The sequence below is a fragment of the Chiloscyllium punctatum genome, chromosome 6, assembly GCF_047496795.1.
Source record: "Chiloscyllium punctatum isolate Juve2018m chromosome 6, sChiPun1.3, whole genome shotgun sequence".
Classification (NCBI taxonomy): Eukaryota; Metazoa; Chordata; class Chondrichthyes; order Orectolobiformes; family Hemiscylliidae; genus Chiloscyllium; species Chiloscyllium punctatum.
The window spans coordinates 34488244-34504838 of record NC_092744.1 but is presented as its reverse complement, the minus strand read 5'-3'; the positions used below and the strand labels follow the sequence as shown (position 1 = coordinate 34504838).

Here is a 16595-nt window from a genome sequence, read left to right as displayed (position 1 = left end):
TGGTCTTCTATTTAAATCTGTTTGTATACATTATAAATAAGAGACAATAAGTAGGTGTCATGGCTGCTGGAAATCTTTGCATATGAAATCTACTCTAGTGACACTTTAAATCTGATTTCTGACATTCAGAAAGATAGTGATTTGGACAATAGCTAGCTGCAAAGCAAAATATGCAGGCCCCGAGCAAAATAACCCTCAAAATAGTACACAATAGAGACACACACTCTCATTTTTATATGAAAAACAATTACACGTTTCTATCTTTGCTAATACATTTTAAGCCTGCAGCACATGAGCTAGGCTCACTAAGAATCTCAGACAAACAACTTCAGATTCCAGTGAAGTCTTAGGATTTGTTTCAAGTGAATAACAACATTGGTAAGAAACTGTTATGAGATCAATATTCTGTCGCTTATGCTAATATAAACCAGGGATTTAGACCAGATCAGTACATATCTTGCAAAAAGCATGAAGGAAAATGATTTGTTTTTCCTTTATTCACTCATGGGATAAGGCCATTGCTGGCGAGGTAAAAATTATTGCCCATCCCTAATTGCCCAGAGGGCAGTTAAGAGTCAACCACATTGCTATGTGTCTCGAGTCACATATAAGCCAGACCAAGTAAGGATGGCAGTTTCCTTCCCTAAAGGACAGTAGTGAACCAGATGAGTTTTTCCTCACGATTGGCAATGGTCTCATCGTCATCATTAGATACTTATTTCCAGATGTTTACTGAATTCAAATTACACCATCTATCATGGCAGAATTTGAACCCAGATCCCCAGAACATTAGCCGGGTCTCTGAATTAACAGTGCAGCGATAATACCACTAGCCATCACCTCGCCATACATTACTGAATACATTAATGCGACCTTAGAGGTTGATCTAAGCCGCAAGATCAGTAGTTCCTGAACATTCTTCATATTCTGAGGTAAGTTACAACATTTTGTTAATAATATGTTTTGAGTGTAGTTATATAATGACTGCACTGCATTTAATCAATTGATCGCATAAAGCTTTTATATTTCATTAAGCACACAGAATTGAGGTTTACAGTACCTCTTTCTTATTCTTTCATGGCAGCAATATGGTCCAGGCATAGTCACAATGCCAATAGAGTTCCAGGATTTCGATCCAGTGACACGGAGGTTCAGTGATATATTTCTAAGTCAGGATGCTGAGTGTTTTGAAGGGCTATGTATAGGTGATAGTTTTCTCATATATCTGCTGCCCTTGTCCTTCTCAATGGTAGTGGTCTTGGATTTGAAAAGTGTTTTCTAGGGAGCCTTGTGAATTTCTGCAGCGTATTTTCTAGATGGTGCAAACAGCTGCTATTTTGTATCAGTGATGGAGGAAGTGATTGAGGATGTGTTGCCAATTCATCTGCTTTGTCCTGGATGGTGTCAAGCCTCTTGAGGAGAGCATTCCATCACATGCCTGACTTGGGCCTTGCAGATAGTGGACAGACTTTGGAAATCTACATGCCAATCAGAGTTATTCACTGCAGAATTCCTAGACTGTGACCTGATCTTATAGCCACAGTATTTATCTGGCTGGTCCAGTTCAACTTCTGGTCAATTTGGACAGTGGAGTATTCAGCGATTGCAATGCCACTGACTGTAGAAGAACAACAGTTAAGATTTTCACTTTTTGGAGATGGTTGTTGCCTGGCAATTGCGTGGTCAAATGTTACTTTTCAGCCAAAGCTTGAATATTGTCCAGGTCTTGGATACAGACCATTTCAGTAATGGGCTTTCAGGGTTATTATATGGGTTGTTAGATACACCTATTCAATTGCTAAAGATTTGCTAGGGCTTTATTCACACCGAATAAGGGTATGTAGTATGTTGTTTTATTCCAAAAGGGGTATCAGCAACAAAATGGGGTAATAATGAATAAGTATGTCGTTAAACAACAATTTACCTGAAATGATTGCTACATATAGCTCTTGACACTATTCTTGGCCTGAAGTGCTCAATTGTCGTGGCTAAAGCAGATTGTATATTTGAGGAGTTCCTCATTTGACAGAAAGCTATGTTCAATACACGGTCATATCCAAACACAGTATCAAAAAGATCACAGAAAGCAGGAACATAATGATCTGGTCTAAACACAGTCAAACTATGTTAGGTTATAACTTGTTAGAAAATTGAAATCTTTTTCTACACATGCAGGATAAAATCTAACTAAAAGATTCATATGGTTTCCTGCCTTAAAATGTAAATATAATCAGCCACACTACCGATTTCATAGAACATGACATTAAAATTTGATGGCTGATCAAAGCCACAAAAAATAGAATATTGAAGAGAAGAAAAGTCATCAAAAAGCTGAAAAATTCAACTTCAAATTACACAGTGCATATCAATACCAGTTTTGGAATTCAGTTACACAGCTTCAGAACTGCTTGGCTGTAGGCAATTTTTTATACAAAGACTTATCATTAGCTCAGCTGATGTATTAAATTTATTTATTTCATTAAATTCCAAAACTCAAGCAAAGATCCTAGAAAACAATGTAGTTAAAAACACAATTTTACATTCAATCTCTTTAAAACAATTTTCCAATTATTAATAGATTTAACTACACACCATTAACTGCAAACATTCTAGAATCAAATGAAACTGAAGTGATTTAATTTGACTCAATTCAATCGACAGTTCTGGTCATAATGGCTTAATTAAAGCTTGACATCGACCTTGGGTGGGGGAGCTGGTGTTGTTGATAAATAGTACACTTAATCATGCAGCAGCAATGATACAATATTTTTAATACTGATACAGAATAGTCCACTATAAAGTAGAAGGGTACAGACCTGTGGTACACCAATTCTCTTACAAGCATCCAGGAAATTCTCCACATTTCGTCTGCATTTTGCCATAGTCAGTTTGGGCTACAACCAGAAACAAAACAAGTAAGTGCACCTCAGTCAGGGAACAGTTTGTGGCAGAAAGGGCAAGAGGGGATAGATAATGGATGAGGAAAAGGGAAAAAAGACATAAGAAAATTCATTAGGGAACCAATCCAAAATTCAAGCAATCCTTGCAATTATAAATACATAGGAATCAACAAAGCAGTTGTCATCATAAACTACCTCAATAAAGTTTGAGATGTTAGCTTAGCTTAGCTTTTTGGATCTTGATGCTGACATCCCATTTTGTTTATTGTTAGTAAAAGATTTGATTTGGCTTTTCTTTGATATTGAAAGCTTTGTAAAGTAGACAAGTAAGGAGGGAATACTAAAAGTAAATGTTGGCAATTTACAGGATGAAAATGGCGAGGTAATAATGGGAAACCCAAAAGTGGCAAGAGACATTAAACCAATATTTTGACTCCGTTTTCACAGTGGAAAATAATAACTTCTTGCCAAAAACTGCAGTTACCACAGAGAAATTTTGTAAAATTACTACAACTAGGTAGAAGGTTTTGATTAAACGAATGGGTTAAAGGCAGATAAGTCGCTGGGGCTTGATGGCCTGTATCCTAGGGTATTAAAGGAGGTAGCAGCAGAGATAGTTGATGCATTAGTTATGAAATTCCAAAATTTGCTGGACTTTGGAAAGGTACCAGTGAAGTAGAAACATGCTAATGTGACACCCTTATTCAAAAAAGCAGATAGACAACAAGTGGGAAACTATAGACTAGTTAGTTTGACCTCTGTAGTGGGGAATCATAATGTAAGAGATAACTGAACATTTGAAAAACCAAACCTCAATTCACCAGCATCAGTGCAGTTTCATGAAAGGCAAGACAGGCTCAACAACTTGTTTGGGGATGTAACCAGCAAGATGGAAAGGAGGATCCAGTGGATGTGGTATAGCAAGACTTCCAGAAGGCATTTGACAATTTACTGCAGAAAAGACTAATCCAGAAAGTTCGATTTCAGGGGGTTAGGGGTAGAGTATCGGCTGACTGACAAAAAGTATATGGTCAGGATGAATGGGTCCTCCTTTGGATGGTGAACCATAACTAGCAAGGTGCCACAAGGTTCAGTTCTCAACTACTTTGAGTCTATACAAATGATCTCCAAGCAGGGACAGAGCATAACGTAACAAAATTTGTGGATGATACAAAAGTGGTGGGAAAACAGGGTGCACTGAAGAGATAGAGTTTACAAATGGATATCGACAGCTTACGAGAATGGACCAGGATCTGGCAGAAGAAGTTTAATGTAAGTAAGCGTGAGAGGCTGGAAAAATAAAAGGGCAAATTATTGTTTAAATGGGAAGCAGATTCAAAGTGTGCCAGTGCAGAGAAGTAAAGGCATCTTTGTGCATGAATCACAGAAAAGTGGTTATGTAGGTGCAGCATATAACAAAAAAGGCAAATGGAATCTTGGCAGTTGTTGCAAAACGACTGGATTATAAAAGTAAAAAAGCAATGTTATAATTATACAAGGCATTGGTGAGGCCACACCTGGAGTACTGTATCCAGTTTTGGTATCCCTACTTGAAACAGGAGGGCAGGAAAAGTTGATGGGATAGAACTATTAGTAAGAAATGAAATGAGGACAATTATGAGAGCTGATCTAGGCTCAAATGGCATACAGTCCATTTTGGTGGAGGTAAATAAAAACAAAGAAGACATTAATATGAATAGAGTAGAGACCCCCAAACAGCAGCCACAATGTGGGAAAAGGTATAAAACAACAAATTATGGGAGTTCATAAAAAGAATAGAGCAAAATTTTTACGCTTCACATTTAGTGGGTTAATCAAGTTAGAAACGGTACCTAAAACAACTAATTCATAGAATGCGTAAGGGATAGTTTCCAAGAGCAATATGTCATGGAGCCAACCAGGGAATAGACTATCCTAAATCTGGTAATGGGTCAGGAGGCAGGTTTAATAAATTACCTGATAGTAAAAGATCTCGAGGAAATAGTGATCATAACATGATAAAAGTTAATATTCAATTTAAGAATGAGAAACTTGGGTCAGAAACAACTCTGTTTAATTTAAATAAAAGGAATTACAATGAAACGAAGATAGAATTAGCTCAAGCGGACTGGGCAGATAAATTAGCCAGGGGCAAGACTGTAAACAAGCAGTACAAACATTTAAGGAGGTAATTCAAAACTCTCAACAAAACTATATCCAGGGAAGAGAAATGATTCCAAAAGAAGGATAAACTAATCACAGCTAACCAATGAAGTTAAGGAGAGTATTAAGTTTAAACAAAAAATATAACGAGGTCAAAGTCAGAGATAGCTCCGAAGACTGGGATAAATTCAGAATACAGCAAAGGAGGACAAAAAAAGGAAAAAAATAAACATTCGAGGGCAAACAAGGAATATAAAAACTGACGAGGAGGAGTCTTTAAATATATGAAAAGGAAGAGAAAGGTCAAAGTGAATTTAGGTCCCTTAGAAAATGAATCTGGAGAGATAGTATTTTTTTTCATTCGTTCATCACTGGCTAGCCAACATGCGTGCCTGTCCCTCGTTGTTCTTGAGGTAGTGGTGGTGGTGAACTGCCTTCTTGAACTGCTGTAGTCCACATGCCCTCAGGAATGGAATTCCAGGATTTTGACCCAGCAAGTGAAAGACTAGTGACATATTTCCAAGTTAGGATGCTGATATGGCTTGGAGGGGAACTTGCAGGTGGTAGTGTTCTCAACTAACCGTTAACCTTGTCCTTCTAGATGGAAGTGGATGTAGGATCTTTGGTGAATTTCGGCAGTGCATCTTGTAGATAAGAGACACTACTGCTACTGAGCATTGATGGTAGAGGGAGTGGATGATTGTGGATGTGATGCTAATCAAGCGGCTACTTTGTTCTGGATGGTGTCAAACTTCTTGAGTGTTTTTGGAGCTGCACTCATTCAGGCAAGTGGGGAATATTCCATTACACTCCTGACTTCTGCCTTGTAGATGGTGGACAGGGTTTGGGGAGTAAGGAGATGAGTTACTCACCACAGTATTCCTAGTCTCTAACCTGATTTTGTCATCACTGTATTTATGTGGTGAGTCCAGTTGAGTTTCACCATTGAATGTCAAGGGTTGGTGTGTAGAATGTTGGAGCATTGGGGATGATTATTGTCTGGCATTTGTATGGTGTGAATGTTACTTGCCACTTGTCAGCCCAAGCCTGGAAATGATCCAGATCTTGTTGCAATTGAACATGGACTGCTTCAGTATATGAGGAATCACAAATGGTGCCGAACATGGTGCAATCATCATCAAACATCCCCATTCTGGCCTTAAGGTGGAGAAAAGGTCACTGATGAAGCAGCTGAAGATGGTTGGGCCTAGGACACTACCCTGAGGAACTTCTGTAGAGATGAGTACTAAATAAAAACCAAAAGAACTGCAGATGCTGTAAATCAGAGAGACAAACAGAAATCAATATCAGATTCCTCAGGTTCTGAGGAAGGGTCACTTGACCCAAAACATTAACTCTGATTTCTCTTCACAGATATTGTCTGACCTTTTCCTGCAGGGATGTCCTGGAATGGAGATGACTGACTTTTAACAACCACAACCATCTTCCTCTACGCCAGATATGACTACAACTAGTGGAGTTTGCCCTGAGCCCCATTGATTCCAATTTAACTAGGGCTCCTTGATGCCATACTCAGTTGAATGCAGCCTTGATGTTGAGGGCTATCTCTCTCATCTCACCTCTAGAATTCAGATCGTTTGTCCATGTTTTAACTAAAGCTATAATAAACTGAGTGGCCCTGGCAGACCACAAATGTCTCTTCAGTGACAAGGTTAATGTTGAATGATGAACAGATGCTTGATAGTGCCGTTCAAAACAGCTTGTATCATTTTATTGATAATTAAGAGTAGACTGATGGTAAGGTAATGGATCTGTTTGGATTTGTCCTGCTTTTTTGAGTAGAAGACATTCCAGATTTGTTCCTGGGATGAAGGGATTCTCCTACAAAGAGAGATTGAGAAAACTGGGCCAGTATTCTCTAGGATTTCAAAGAACAAGAGGTGATTTCATCGAAACCTACAAAATATTTAAGGAGTGGATGCAGATAAAATGTTTCCCCTGACTTGAGTGTCAAGAACCAGGGGTCACACTTTACAAGTAAGGAGGATGATACTATGGATTGAGATGAGGAGAAATTCTTTTTATTCAGAGGGAGGTGAATCGTGGGAATTCTCTGAGCCAGAAGGTTGTGGAAACTCAATCTTTCATCATATTTAAAATAGAGGTTGATAAATATTTGATTATCAATGCATAACGGGTTTTGAGGATAATGTGGGTAAAATGTATTTAAATATTTTATTAGCTGTGATCGTGCAAAATGTCAGAGCAAGCTTGACAGGCTGAATGGCCTATTCCATTTCTATGTTCATACAGCACATGGATTGCAGTTATTCAAAAAGGCAGATATCAGAACCTACTTCAAGAATTAGGGATTAAATGCTGGCCTAGCTGGCGATATGTACAGCTCGTGAGCGAATGACAAGAATATCATTTATCAATGATACCATTGTCAGGTAGCAAGCATTACCCACATCCTATCTAAAAGGGAAATACTCAGCATTTGCACTGCAATTTTTAATAGCATCAGAATTCAGAATACTCACCACAGCTGGAGATGGCACATGTATACTGGGCACTGACCGTGGTCTCACATGATTAGCGAGATGACAGAGAACAACACCATCTGTTAGTGCTGAGCCAAGATCACTTGGGAGAGAAATCTTTAACCTTGTTTCAATGTTCTGAAAAGTCAACCAGAGAGAAATATATAACTCTTTGGTCATAGATAAACATGATTATTGGCAGTGAAGGGGACAGCTAGGTAAAGCACTGACCTTTCAGAACTGGAACTTGTGGATGAATTCAAAACAGAATTTACGGAGAGTGGAAAGAAAGATTGGTGTGTTTCTAATCTTAAGCATGATTGCAATATCAAAATAGGACACTGTGATTTTAACAGAGACCTGGATCAAAGAATGGCAAGCATGGGCATTAAATATTCCTGGATACAAGGTGTTCAGGAAAGACAGCAATGTCCATTCGGTAGTACTTGCAAAACTCAGCAGTGTAAAACATTAGATACAATTCTGTAATTGAACAATATAAACAGGATAATCTCAAGTATGAGAAGAATTATATTGACATTGTTGAGGGATTAAATGAGTAATTTGCATCTGCCTTTACCAAGGAAGAAGATGGTGTGATGTTCATGGTGAAAAAAAAGAGGCATTTGGAAGATTTAAAATTGATGAGGTGATGTTGGGCAGATTACCTAAACTTAAAAGTGTATAAAAAACAAGGACCAGATAAGATGCATCCGAAGAGACTGAGCACAGTGAGAATGGAATTTGTGGGGGTACTGGCTATAATTTTCCAGTCTTCTTTAGACTACAGAGCAGTGCCGGACAACTAGAGAATTGTGCATGTTTGACCTCTGTTCAAATAAGGATGTAAAGATAAGCCCAGCACCTGTAGGCCAGTCAGTTTAACTTCAGTGGGGGGAAAACTTGCAGAAACATGAGACATAATTAGTAGCTAATTAAGGACAACTGGGTTAATTAAGGAAATGCACACAAATTTATTAAGGGAAAGTAGTGTTTGACTAATTTGGAGCTTTTTGAGGAAGTAGCAGAGAAGGCTGATGTAGCATACATGAATTTCCAAAGATAGGTGATATAGTTTCACAGCAAATGTGTGAGCCAAGTTATAGTTCATGAAATAAAAAACAATGTGGATACAAAACTGGCGAAATGACAGGAAACAGTCAGTAGATGTTAACAGTGTCTTTCATTTTATCGTGAAAATCTGCACCATCAGTGATAAGTCTCTTGTTCTTCATGTACATTGGTGACTGAGACCTTGGGGTATTGTGCACAAATGAAAAACTTGAATATGATGGAAAACTTGAGAGCTTTTTGAACTGCAAAGAGTATAGTGCAGAACTTCAAAAGGACATTGACAAGTTAATGGAATGAGTGGATACGTAACAGATAATGTGGAGAAAGATGAAATGATTCATTTTGATAGAACAAATGGTGAGATGGTGGGCGGCATGGTGGCAGTGGGTAGCATGGTGGCACAATGGTTAGCACTGCCTCACAGCGCCAGAGACCCAGGTTCAATTCCCACCTCAGGTGACTGACTGTGTGGAGTTTGCACATTCGCCCAGTGTCTACGTGGGTTTCCTCTGGGTGCTCCAGTTTCCTCCCACAGTCCAAAAATGCGCAGGTTAGGTGAATTGGCCATGCTAAATTGCCCGTAGTGTTAGGTGAATGGGTCTGGGTGGGTTGCGCTTCAGCGAGTCAGTGTGGACTTGTTGGGCTGAAGGGCCTGTTTCCACACTGTAATGTAATCTAATCATAATGTAAAATAAAGGATGCAATATAAAGATGGTGTAGGGGCAAAGGGAACTCTGTGTTATGTGTGAATAAGTCACTGAAGGTGGCAGGACAAGTTGAGAAAGGATACAGGGCCTCAGCTTTAGTACAAAGCAAGAGCGTGCTGAACTCATAAGACATTAATTCAACCTCAGCTGGATGTCTGAATTCAGTTCTGCACGTTTTGGAAAGATGTGAAGACATTTCGAGCATATAGAAATTATTCATAAGAATGATTCCAGGGATGAGGGACTTTAGTTTGCTAAGTAGACTGGTAAAGTTGAGACTGTTTTTCTTGAAAAATGCTGAGAAATTTGATAGAGGTACTCAGATTCTCAAGGGTATGGACAGATTGGATAGGAGAAACTGTTCTCACGTGTGAAAAGAATGACAGGTGAGAATGCACAGATTTTAAGTAATTAGCAAGGGAAGTAAAATATAACATCAGGCAAAAGGTTTTCACATAATGTGTAGTTAAAGACTGGAATGCACTGCTCGAGAGTGCGGTGGAGACAAGTTCAATTCAGGCATTAAAAAAGGTTATTAGGTTGTTTTCTGAAAATGAAAAATGTACAAAAGTACAGGGAAGAGGTTGGGAAATGTTAGGAGATAAGTTGCTAATTCGGAAAGCTGTTGTAGACACTGGGCAGAATCGCCTTCTTCTGCACAGTAATGATTCTGTACAGTCAGTTCTACTCTAACGCAGTAGTTCCATTCTCATGCAATCATGTGTTATAAGAAAATTGTGTAATAGCAGCACCATTTAAATTAATGGAGCCAGAATCACATTATAACCAACATACACTTTAAAAGTTCATGCTTTAGAAATAATGTCCCCAGTTTATCAATCGCATTACAGCTAATTTGCATGAACAAAATGTGCATTATAGCAGATCAACCGTACACCGATTGGTAGAATAAGGTAAATTCAAGATGTTGCCACAAAGTAAAGATGCAGCAAGTTAGTAACTTCACATTCTACAAATCGTACGTTTAATATATTCTTCTTCAAAATTTTCTTTTACACTAACTATATAACAAAACTTCTGTTTTGATGAACAAATGAACAACTAGATCACCTTCCGTAGCTGCTGTAGGACTCTCTGTTCATCACATTGCTTCTGGTTCTGCAATATCAAGGTGTCCTCAGAGTCCTGGTTAGGAGGAAAAGAGGAGGTGGAAGAATTCACATCTAAAGATACAGAAGACAGATTTTGCATAAGAAAAGGAACATTCCTGTTATATGTTAGCATCATTATTGCACTTTTTTGTTACAAACTTATAGTTTAGTGGAATTGAATAATATCTGCTATCAAGATACAATCCCGATACATCAGTTGAGACCAGTTCATTCGTGACAAAACAAGAAATTTAGATTCAATCAGAAAAGAAAGTTGTGTCATGAATAATGAGAATAAATGTACAATGTGGCTTCTACTTCTTTTCTTCAATGTTGTCTTTCTGAAGACACTTAACTGCTCAAAGTGGCACAGTTTCACTTTGTCAGATTCCTTGTACATTGTTCAAGGAATCATTAGCACGAATGAGCAGAACAGTGGACAGGGTGCAGGTGGGTCATCTGTCTAACACTTTTTAAATTCTGACATATATCCATATTCATTTTCACCAGGGATTATCAAATAATTAATGATGAGAAATAGATTATGAGATTATTTCCCTTCCCCAATCTGATGTACTATTTATTGTTGCCTTCATGGAAATCGGCTGAGATTAGCGTAGTTTGGGGATCAGATGCTTATTTTCTTAGTCTGTTTGATTCATAAAACTGTACCAAGACATCAAGTTGACATCTTTATAAAAATGGAAGCAAGTTAGATAGTGTCTTTAACATAGAAAAAGATGACCAGACACTTCAGAGACATTTTTAGAATGTTGGACACTGAGGTCATGAAGGTGATATGAGCAGCATAACTCAAAGCTTCGTAGAGGAGATGGATTTATCAAAGGAATGAAAGGAAAAGAAGGAAGTGGAAAGAATTATGAAGGAAATTTCAGAATTTGAGGCTTACACAACTCAAGGCATGCTGCCAATAGTTTCTATATATTCATGTAAGAGAAAGACATTTTAGAACATGAATAAACATTGAGTACCTGTTGCTTAACTTAAGATAAACATTTGGAACTATAAATAATGAAAACCCCTGGGACTGCCAGATTCAAATCTGTTTTTCAGCCTGAGTAACTATTCATATACTATCTGTTTCAATCACAGCATTTTTGTTAACATTGTAAAATTAAGGTGGCACAAAAAGAAACAAAGTAAGAGTTTGTTTTCAGCATCACTTTTTGTCAATGCCTATCTTCTTCATAAGATAGTATATTTAAAAATATTATACAGCTACACAGAGACAAATACTTCAGTGACAAATCTTTATTGATAAACCCTGGTTCTACTGACATATTTGGATAATGGAATATTCTACTTTCATGTCCAACCTACCTTTTATTATCTCATCTCTTGCGGTCGCTCTGAATAGGAAGTTCTCAAGTCGCTGAGTATGTGTGGGCTGTTGGTAAGAGTGCGGAGAAGAACCAGGATAAGGAGGAACAGACTGGACTGCAGCCAGAGGCAAGAATGTACAAATGAGCAGAATTTGATGGCCAGTTTTCGGAAAGAGTTAATCAACAAGTAGTAGAAGCAAGAAACAGAGATAGAAATGAGAAAACAAATATTAAAATGGGCAAAAATCAAATTAACAATGCAATTATACTGCAATAGTAAGATAGTGGTAAATGACTTGGTGCAGAAGGGTTTCAAAATGGTGATAAGGTTTTAATGGTGAAAAGTTTTTTTTTATTTCACTGCTAACATGGTTTCTTACAGCATCCAAAATGTTAATTTTTTTTCCTCCAAATGTTGACAAACCTGTTGTGCATTTGCTCCTTTCAATTTCTGTGCGAAACATTTTCCCAGGTTATTGTTTTTAGTAGTGATGAGAGTTGGGAAAATAACAGGGGACTGATTTGTGAAATAGGTTAAACATAGCAAAGTTTGTAAAACTTGCAGCGACTTGGGATCTGTTCCAAAAGTAGTTTGTACAATGCTTTCCTTTCCTTCTGTCCAGAAGGCAGTGAATTCTGGAGTGCTACTCCATATGTACAGATGTCCATACATTAATTTCCATTGATGATTCAAAACAGGCTTTTTAACAAAAGAAGTTTTAACTTGATAACAAGTGTATGTGACCCTTAAATCATTTGCAAGAAACACGGGATATTACTAAGGTCAGGACTGATCTGGCTTTTCTTTAAGCCAGATGACATTGAGACAAATTTATTATATACTAATTTGAGCCCAAATTCAAAAAAGTTAATTAATCACAGATTAAGAATGGAAATCCATTTGTTATATACACTTTCCTTCAGGAAACCATTGGAAAAATCTATTTGTAAACTTCCATCAGTACAGTGCCAATTCAATTTCAATTTGAAGGAGTTCAACCAGGTGTTGTCGGATTTCCAAATGTTGAGGTTTGTGACAACATTAGTCGGAGGGGTTAGTGCTTTATAAACATGAGCCACATCAGATCCACTGCACATTTTAAAAGGCACCCTATGACATATTTTTGCGAACTGCAAAATGTAATCATATCTATGGAATCTGATCCTAGAATTAAGATTTACCATGAATACAAAAAACATTATTTCATTCTAGGATAACTAAACAAGGTTAAATAAATATTTCATGTCATCAACTCGAGAAATACATTTTCACAAACACATTACATAGATGGAGCACGTTACAATATAATTTTTTTATATTTGGCTGCCTCTTACCTATGTTGACAGATGATTGGGTAACAGAGGCACATGGTGATACAGGCGGTCTTTCTTCAGTCTACAAGATAGAAAATCAAAACCTTTTACAGTAGCAGATAAACTGGTCTGGGGGATTAGAAATAAGAAGTGTGAAGCAAATTCTCAAATATATTAAACTTAGTTTGCTTCAGAACAATAGAGTATGAAGGGGATCAGTTTTCTGTAATATATCTTTCTTCCTCTTCAATGCCAAATCAATACCTATTTTATTTCTTCAGGGCAAAGTAACAGATAAAGTTGTCAACAAGGGATCATTAAAAATTATAATAATTTTTGCTTACAGGTAGTTAAGTATCATGATTAAGTTAGAAAAACAACTGAAGTAAAACAGAGAAGACAATCTGCAAAGGTCTTTAAGAAAGTTAATTTTGTCTTACTTCAAAAGCCAAATCCAAACTAATCTGCAAATATGATATAATTGAAATTTCAACAGAATTAGAATTGAGCTGAAAATGTGTTGCTGGAAAAGCGCAGGTCAGGCAGCATCCAAGGAACAGGAGAATCGACGTTTCGGGCGTAAGCCCTTCTACAGGAATGAGGAAAGTGTGTCCAGCAGGCTAAGATAAAAGGTAGGGAAGAGGGACTTGGGGGAGGGGCGTTGGAAATGCGATAGGTGGAAGGAGGTCAAGGTGAGGGTGATAGGCCGGAGTGGGGTGGGGGCGGAGAGGTCAGGAAGAAGATTGCAGGTTAGGAAGGCGGTGCTGAGTTCGAGGGATTTGACTGAGACAAGGTGGGGGGAGGGGAAATGAGGAAACTGGAGAAATCTGAGTTCATCCCTTGTGGTTGGAGGGTTCCCAGGCGGAAGATGAGGCGCTCTTCCTCCAACCGTCGTGTTGCTATGGTCTGGCGATGGAGGAGTCCAAAGACCTGCATGTCCTTGGTGGAGTGGGAGGGGGAGTTGAAGTGTTGAGCTACGGGATTAAATCCTTTGAACTCAGCACCACCTTCCTAACCTGCAATCTGCTTCCTGATCTCTCCGCCCCCCCCACCCCACTCCGGCCTATCACCCTCACCTTGACCTCCTTCCACCTATCGTATTTCCAACGCCCCTCCCCCAAGTCCCTCCTCCCTACCTTTTATCTTAGCCTGCTGGACACACTTTCCTCATTCCTGAAGAAGGGCTTTCGCCCGAAACGTCGATTCTCCTGTTTCTTGGATGCTGCCTGACCTGCTGCGCTTTTCCAGCAACACATTTTCAGCTCTGATCTCCAGCATCTGCAGTCCTCACTTTCTGCTCGAAGAATTAGAATTGAGCCAATTACAAAGTCACTTTCATTACACAAGCCATCAGACAGCACTGGCAAGAAAATAGTACTCTTGATTAGACATTGAAACAGTAGTGTGAATGCTGAAAATGTTCCACAGAAAACTCAACCTATGCAATTGTACATCATAATTCTTTTATGTGGATATTCCATTTGTCTAACAGTAAAGCATTCAAACCAGGCAAGCCTTAGATTTTATCCGCATATATGTTCTAGAACTTGGACTGGAGGAGCAAAGGGTCAGCCAGGTTTCTCACTTACAAGTGCTGGACAAAAGGCACAAAAATCAGGTGGGCAAGAGCAAATTAGGGATCTGTAAAGATAATTCAAGTCTAATGAGAATTGAGGGGCATAGGTCAGTAGTTTATAAGAATCTAGACTCTTATAGGTAATGCACCTGGGGAGGGCTAATGGGGCAAGGGACTTAACTGGAAATAGTTGGACCCTGGGAAGTTCTGAAGATCAGAAGGACATTCATTTGCACATCCACAGATCAATGAAGGTAGCAGGCCAGACCGATAAGATTACTCGGACAGCACATGGGAAAACTCAGAGTACAAGCGTAAGGTTATGCTGAAATGTATAAAACGCTGATGTGGTTAGCCCATGACTAGAGTACTGCATGCAGTTTCTGGTCACCACATTGTAGGATGGCTGTGACTATTTTAGCTGGGTGCAGAGGATTTCGCTAGGATGCTGCCTGGGCTGCAGAGTCTGAGCTATGTGGAAAGTTTAAATAGGCTAGGATTGTTTTTTTGGAGCAGCAAAGGTTGAAGGGTGACTCAATGGAACTGTGTAAGATGATGAGGGGCATAAACCGGTAGATAGGATGGTACCTTTTCCATAAGTAGAGGACTGAACAACCAGCGTTATTACCTTAAATTAAGAGGCAGAAGGCTTGGAGGAGAGTTGAACAGAAATTATTTCACCCAGAGGGTAGTGGGAGTCTAAAACTCACTGCCTGAAAGAATAGTCTTGTAACATTTATTTACTTGTGTTTTCATAGCCTCGAGGTTATGGGCCTAATGGCATCCTTCTGTGCTGTAAACATCTAAATCTATTAATGAAATTCCCTTAATGATAGCTAAAGACTCCTAATTAAGACTTTTATCTAACATCTCTTAATTGAGGGTAAAATGTACAGACAATGATAATGTCCATGTTAAATGACATTTTTGGATTAGCGTGGTCTAGCCCCATACATAAAATTTGTTTCAGGAGCATTTGAATAGGCTGGGCATTCTAAAAATCATGTAATTGTGAATAACTATCGAAGAAACATAAGTAATTAGTAATAAAATGACAATGGACTTTGTTTTTGATGGTGAAGTGATGTGCCAAAACTCTTCAAATAAGAGTTCTATAAATTGAAAAGACATTGACAAGAAGATTAAACAAATCATTTAGCTACACTTAGCTTAGGTGATTTACACAATCATGAGTTTTCTGCAAATATTGAACAGAAAGACCTTCCCCTGTATTAATGTATGTTCATGTTCCATCTCAAACAAAGAAACAAACAGTTTTAAAAATACTTTTAAATGAAAGGCATGAACAAACAATCACAAAATAAGCATGGCCATCAGATAATTTTCATCCAAACCATAATCTGACTATAGATTAGATTAGATTAGATTAGATTACTTACAGTGTGGAAACAGGCCCTTCGGCCCAACAAGTCCACACCGCCCCGCCGAAGCGCAACCCACCCATATCCCTACATCTACCCCTTACCTAATACTACAGGCAATTTAGCATGGCCAATTCACCTGACCTGCACATCTTTGGAGTGTGGGAGGAAACCGGAGCACCCGGAGGAAACCCACGCAGACACGGGGAGAATGTGCAAACTCCACACAGAGAGTCGCCTGAGGCGGGAATTGAACCCGGGTCTCTGGCGCTGTGAGGCAGCAGTGCTAACCACTGTGCCACCGTGCTAGAACTGAATGAAGTATGTTCTGCATTCTTAAAATAGAGTTAATTTCAGAAAGATCATTTTCAGAGAACAAGCTCTGCGTTTAGACACTAAGTAGAACATAGAACATGACAGAACATCAAGGGCCAAAGGGCCTGTTCTGTTCCACAGGTTGCACCGACCTGTGGAACCAATGTGAAGCCCTTCTAACCTGCACAATTCCATTCTTGTCCATATGTCTATCCAATGACCATTT

At 38.7% G+C, this 16595-nt stretch overlaps 1 protein-coding gene across 8 annotated transcripts in view; it reads right to left on the bottom strand.

The window, feature by feature from the left end:
• The window catches only part of lrch3 (leucine-rich repeats and calponin homology (CH) domain containing 3), a 204011-nt gene that overhangs the window by 12512 nt on the left and 174904 nt on the right, over positions 1 to 16595 (bottom strand). For all 8 annotated transcript variants that reach the window (XM_072572386.1, XM_072572390.1, XM_072572389.1 and 5 more), the window contains 5 exons: positions 13118 to 13178; positions 11781 to 11897; positions 10399 to 10511; positions 7547 to 7684; positions 2817 to 2894 (listed from right to left, as the gene is read on the bottom strand). In XM_072572386.1, coding sequence (XP_072428487.1) covers positions 2817 to 2894; positions 7547 to 7684; positions 10399 to 10511; positions 11781 to 11897; positions 13118 to 13178 — 507 coding nt within the window. The remainder of the gene's footprint in view (positions 1 to 2816; positions 2895 to 7546; positions 7685 to 10398; positions 10512 to 11780; positions 11898 to 13117; positions 13179 to 16595) is intronic.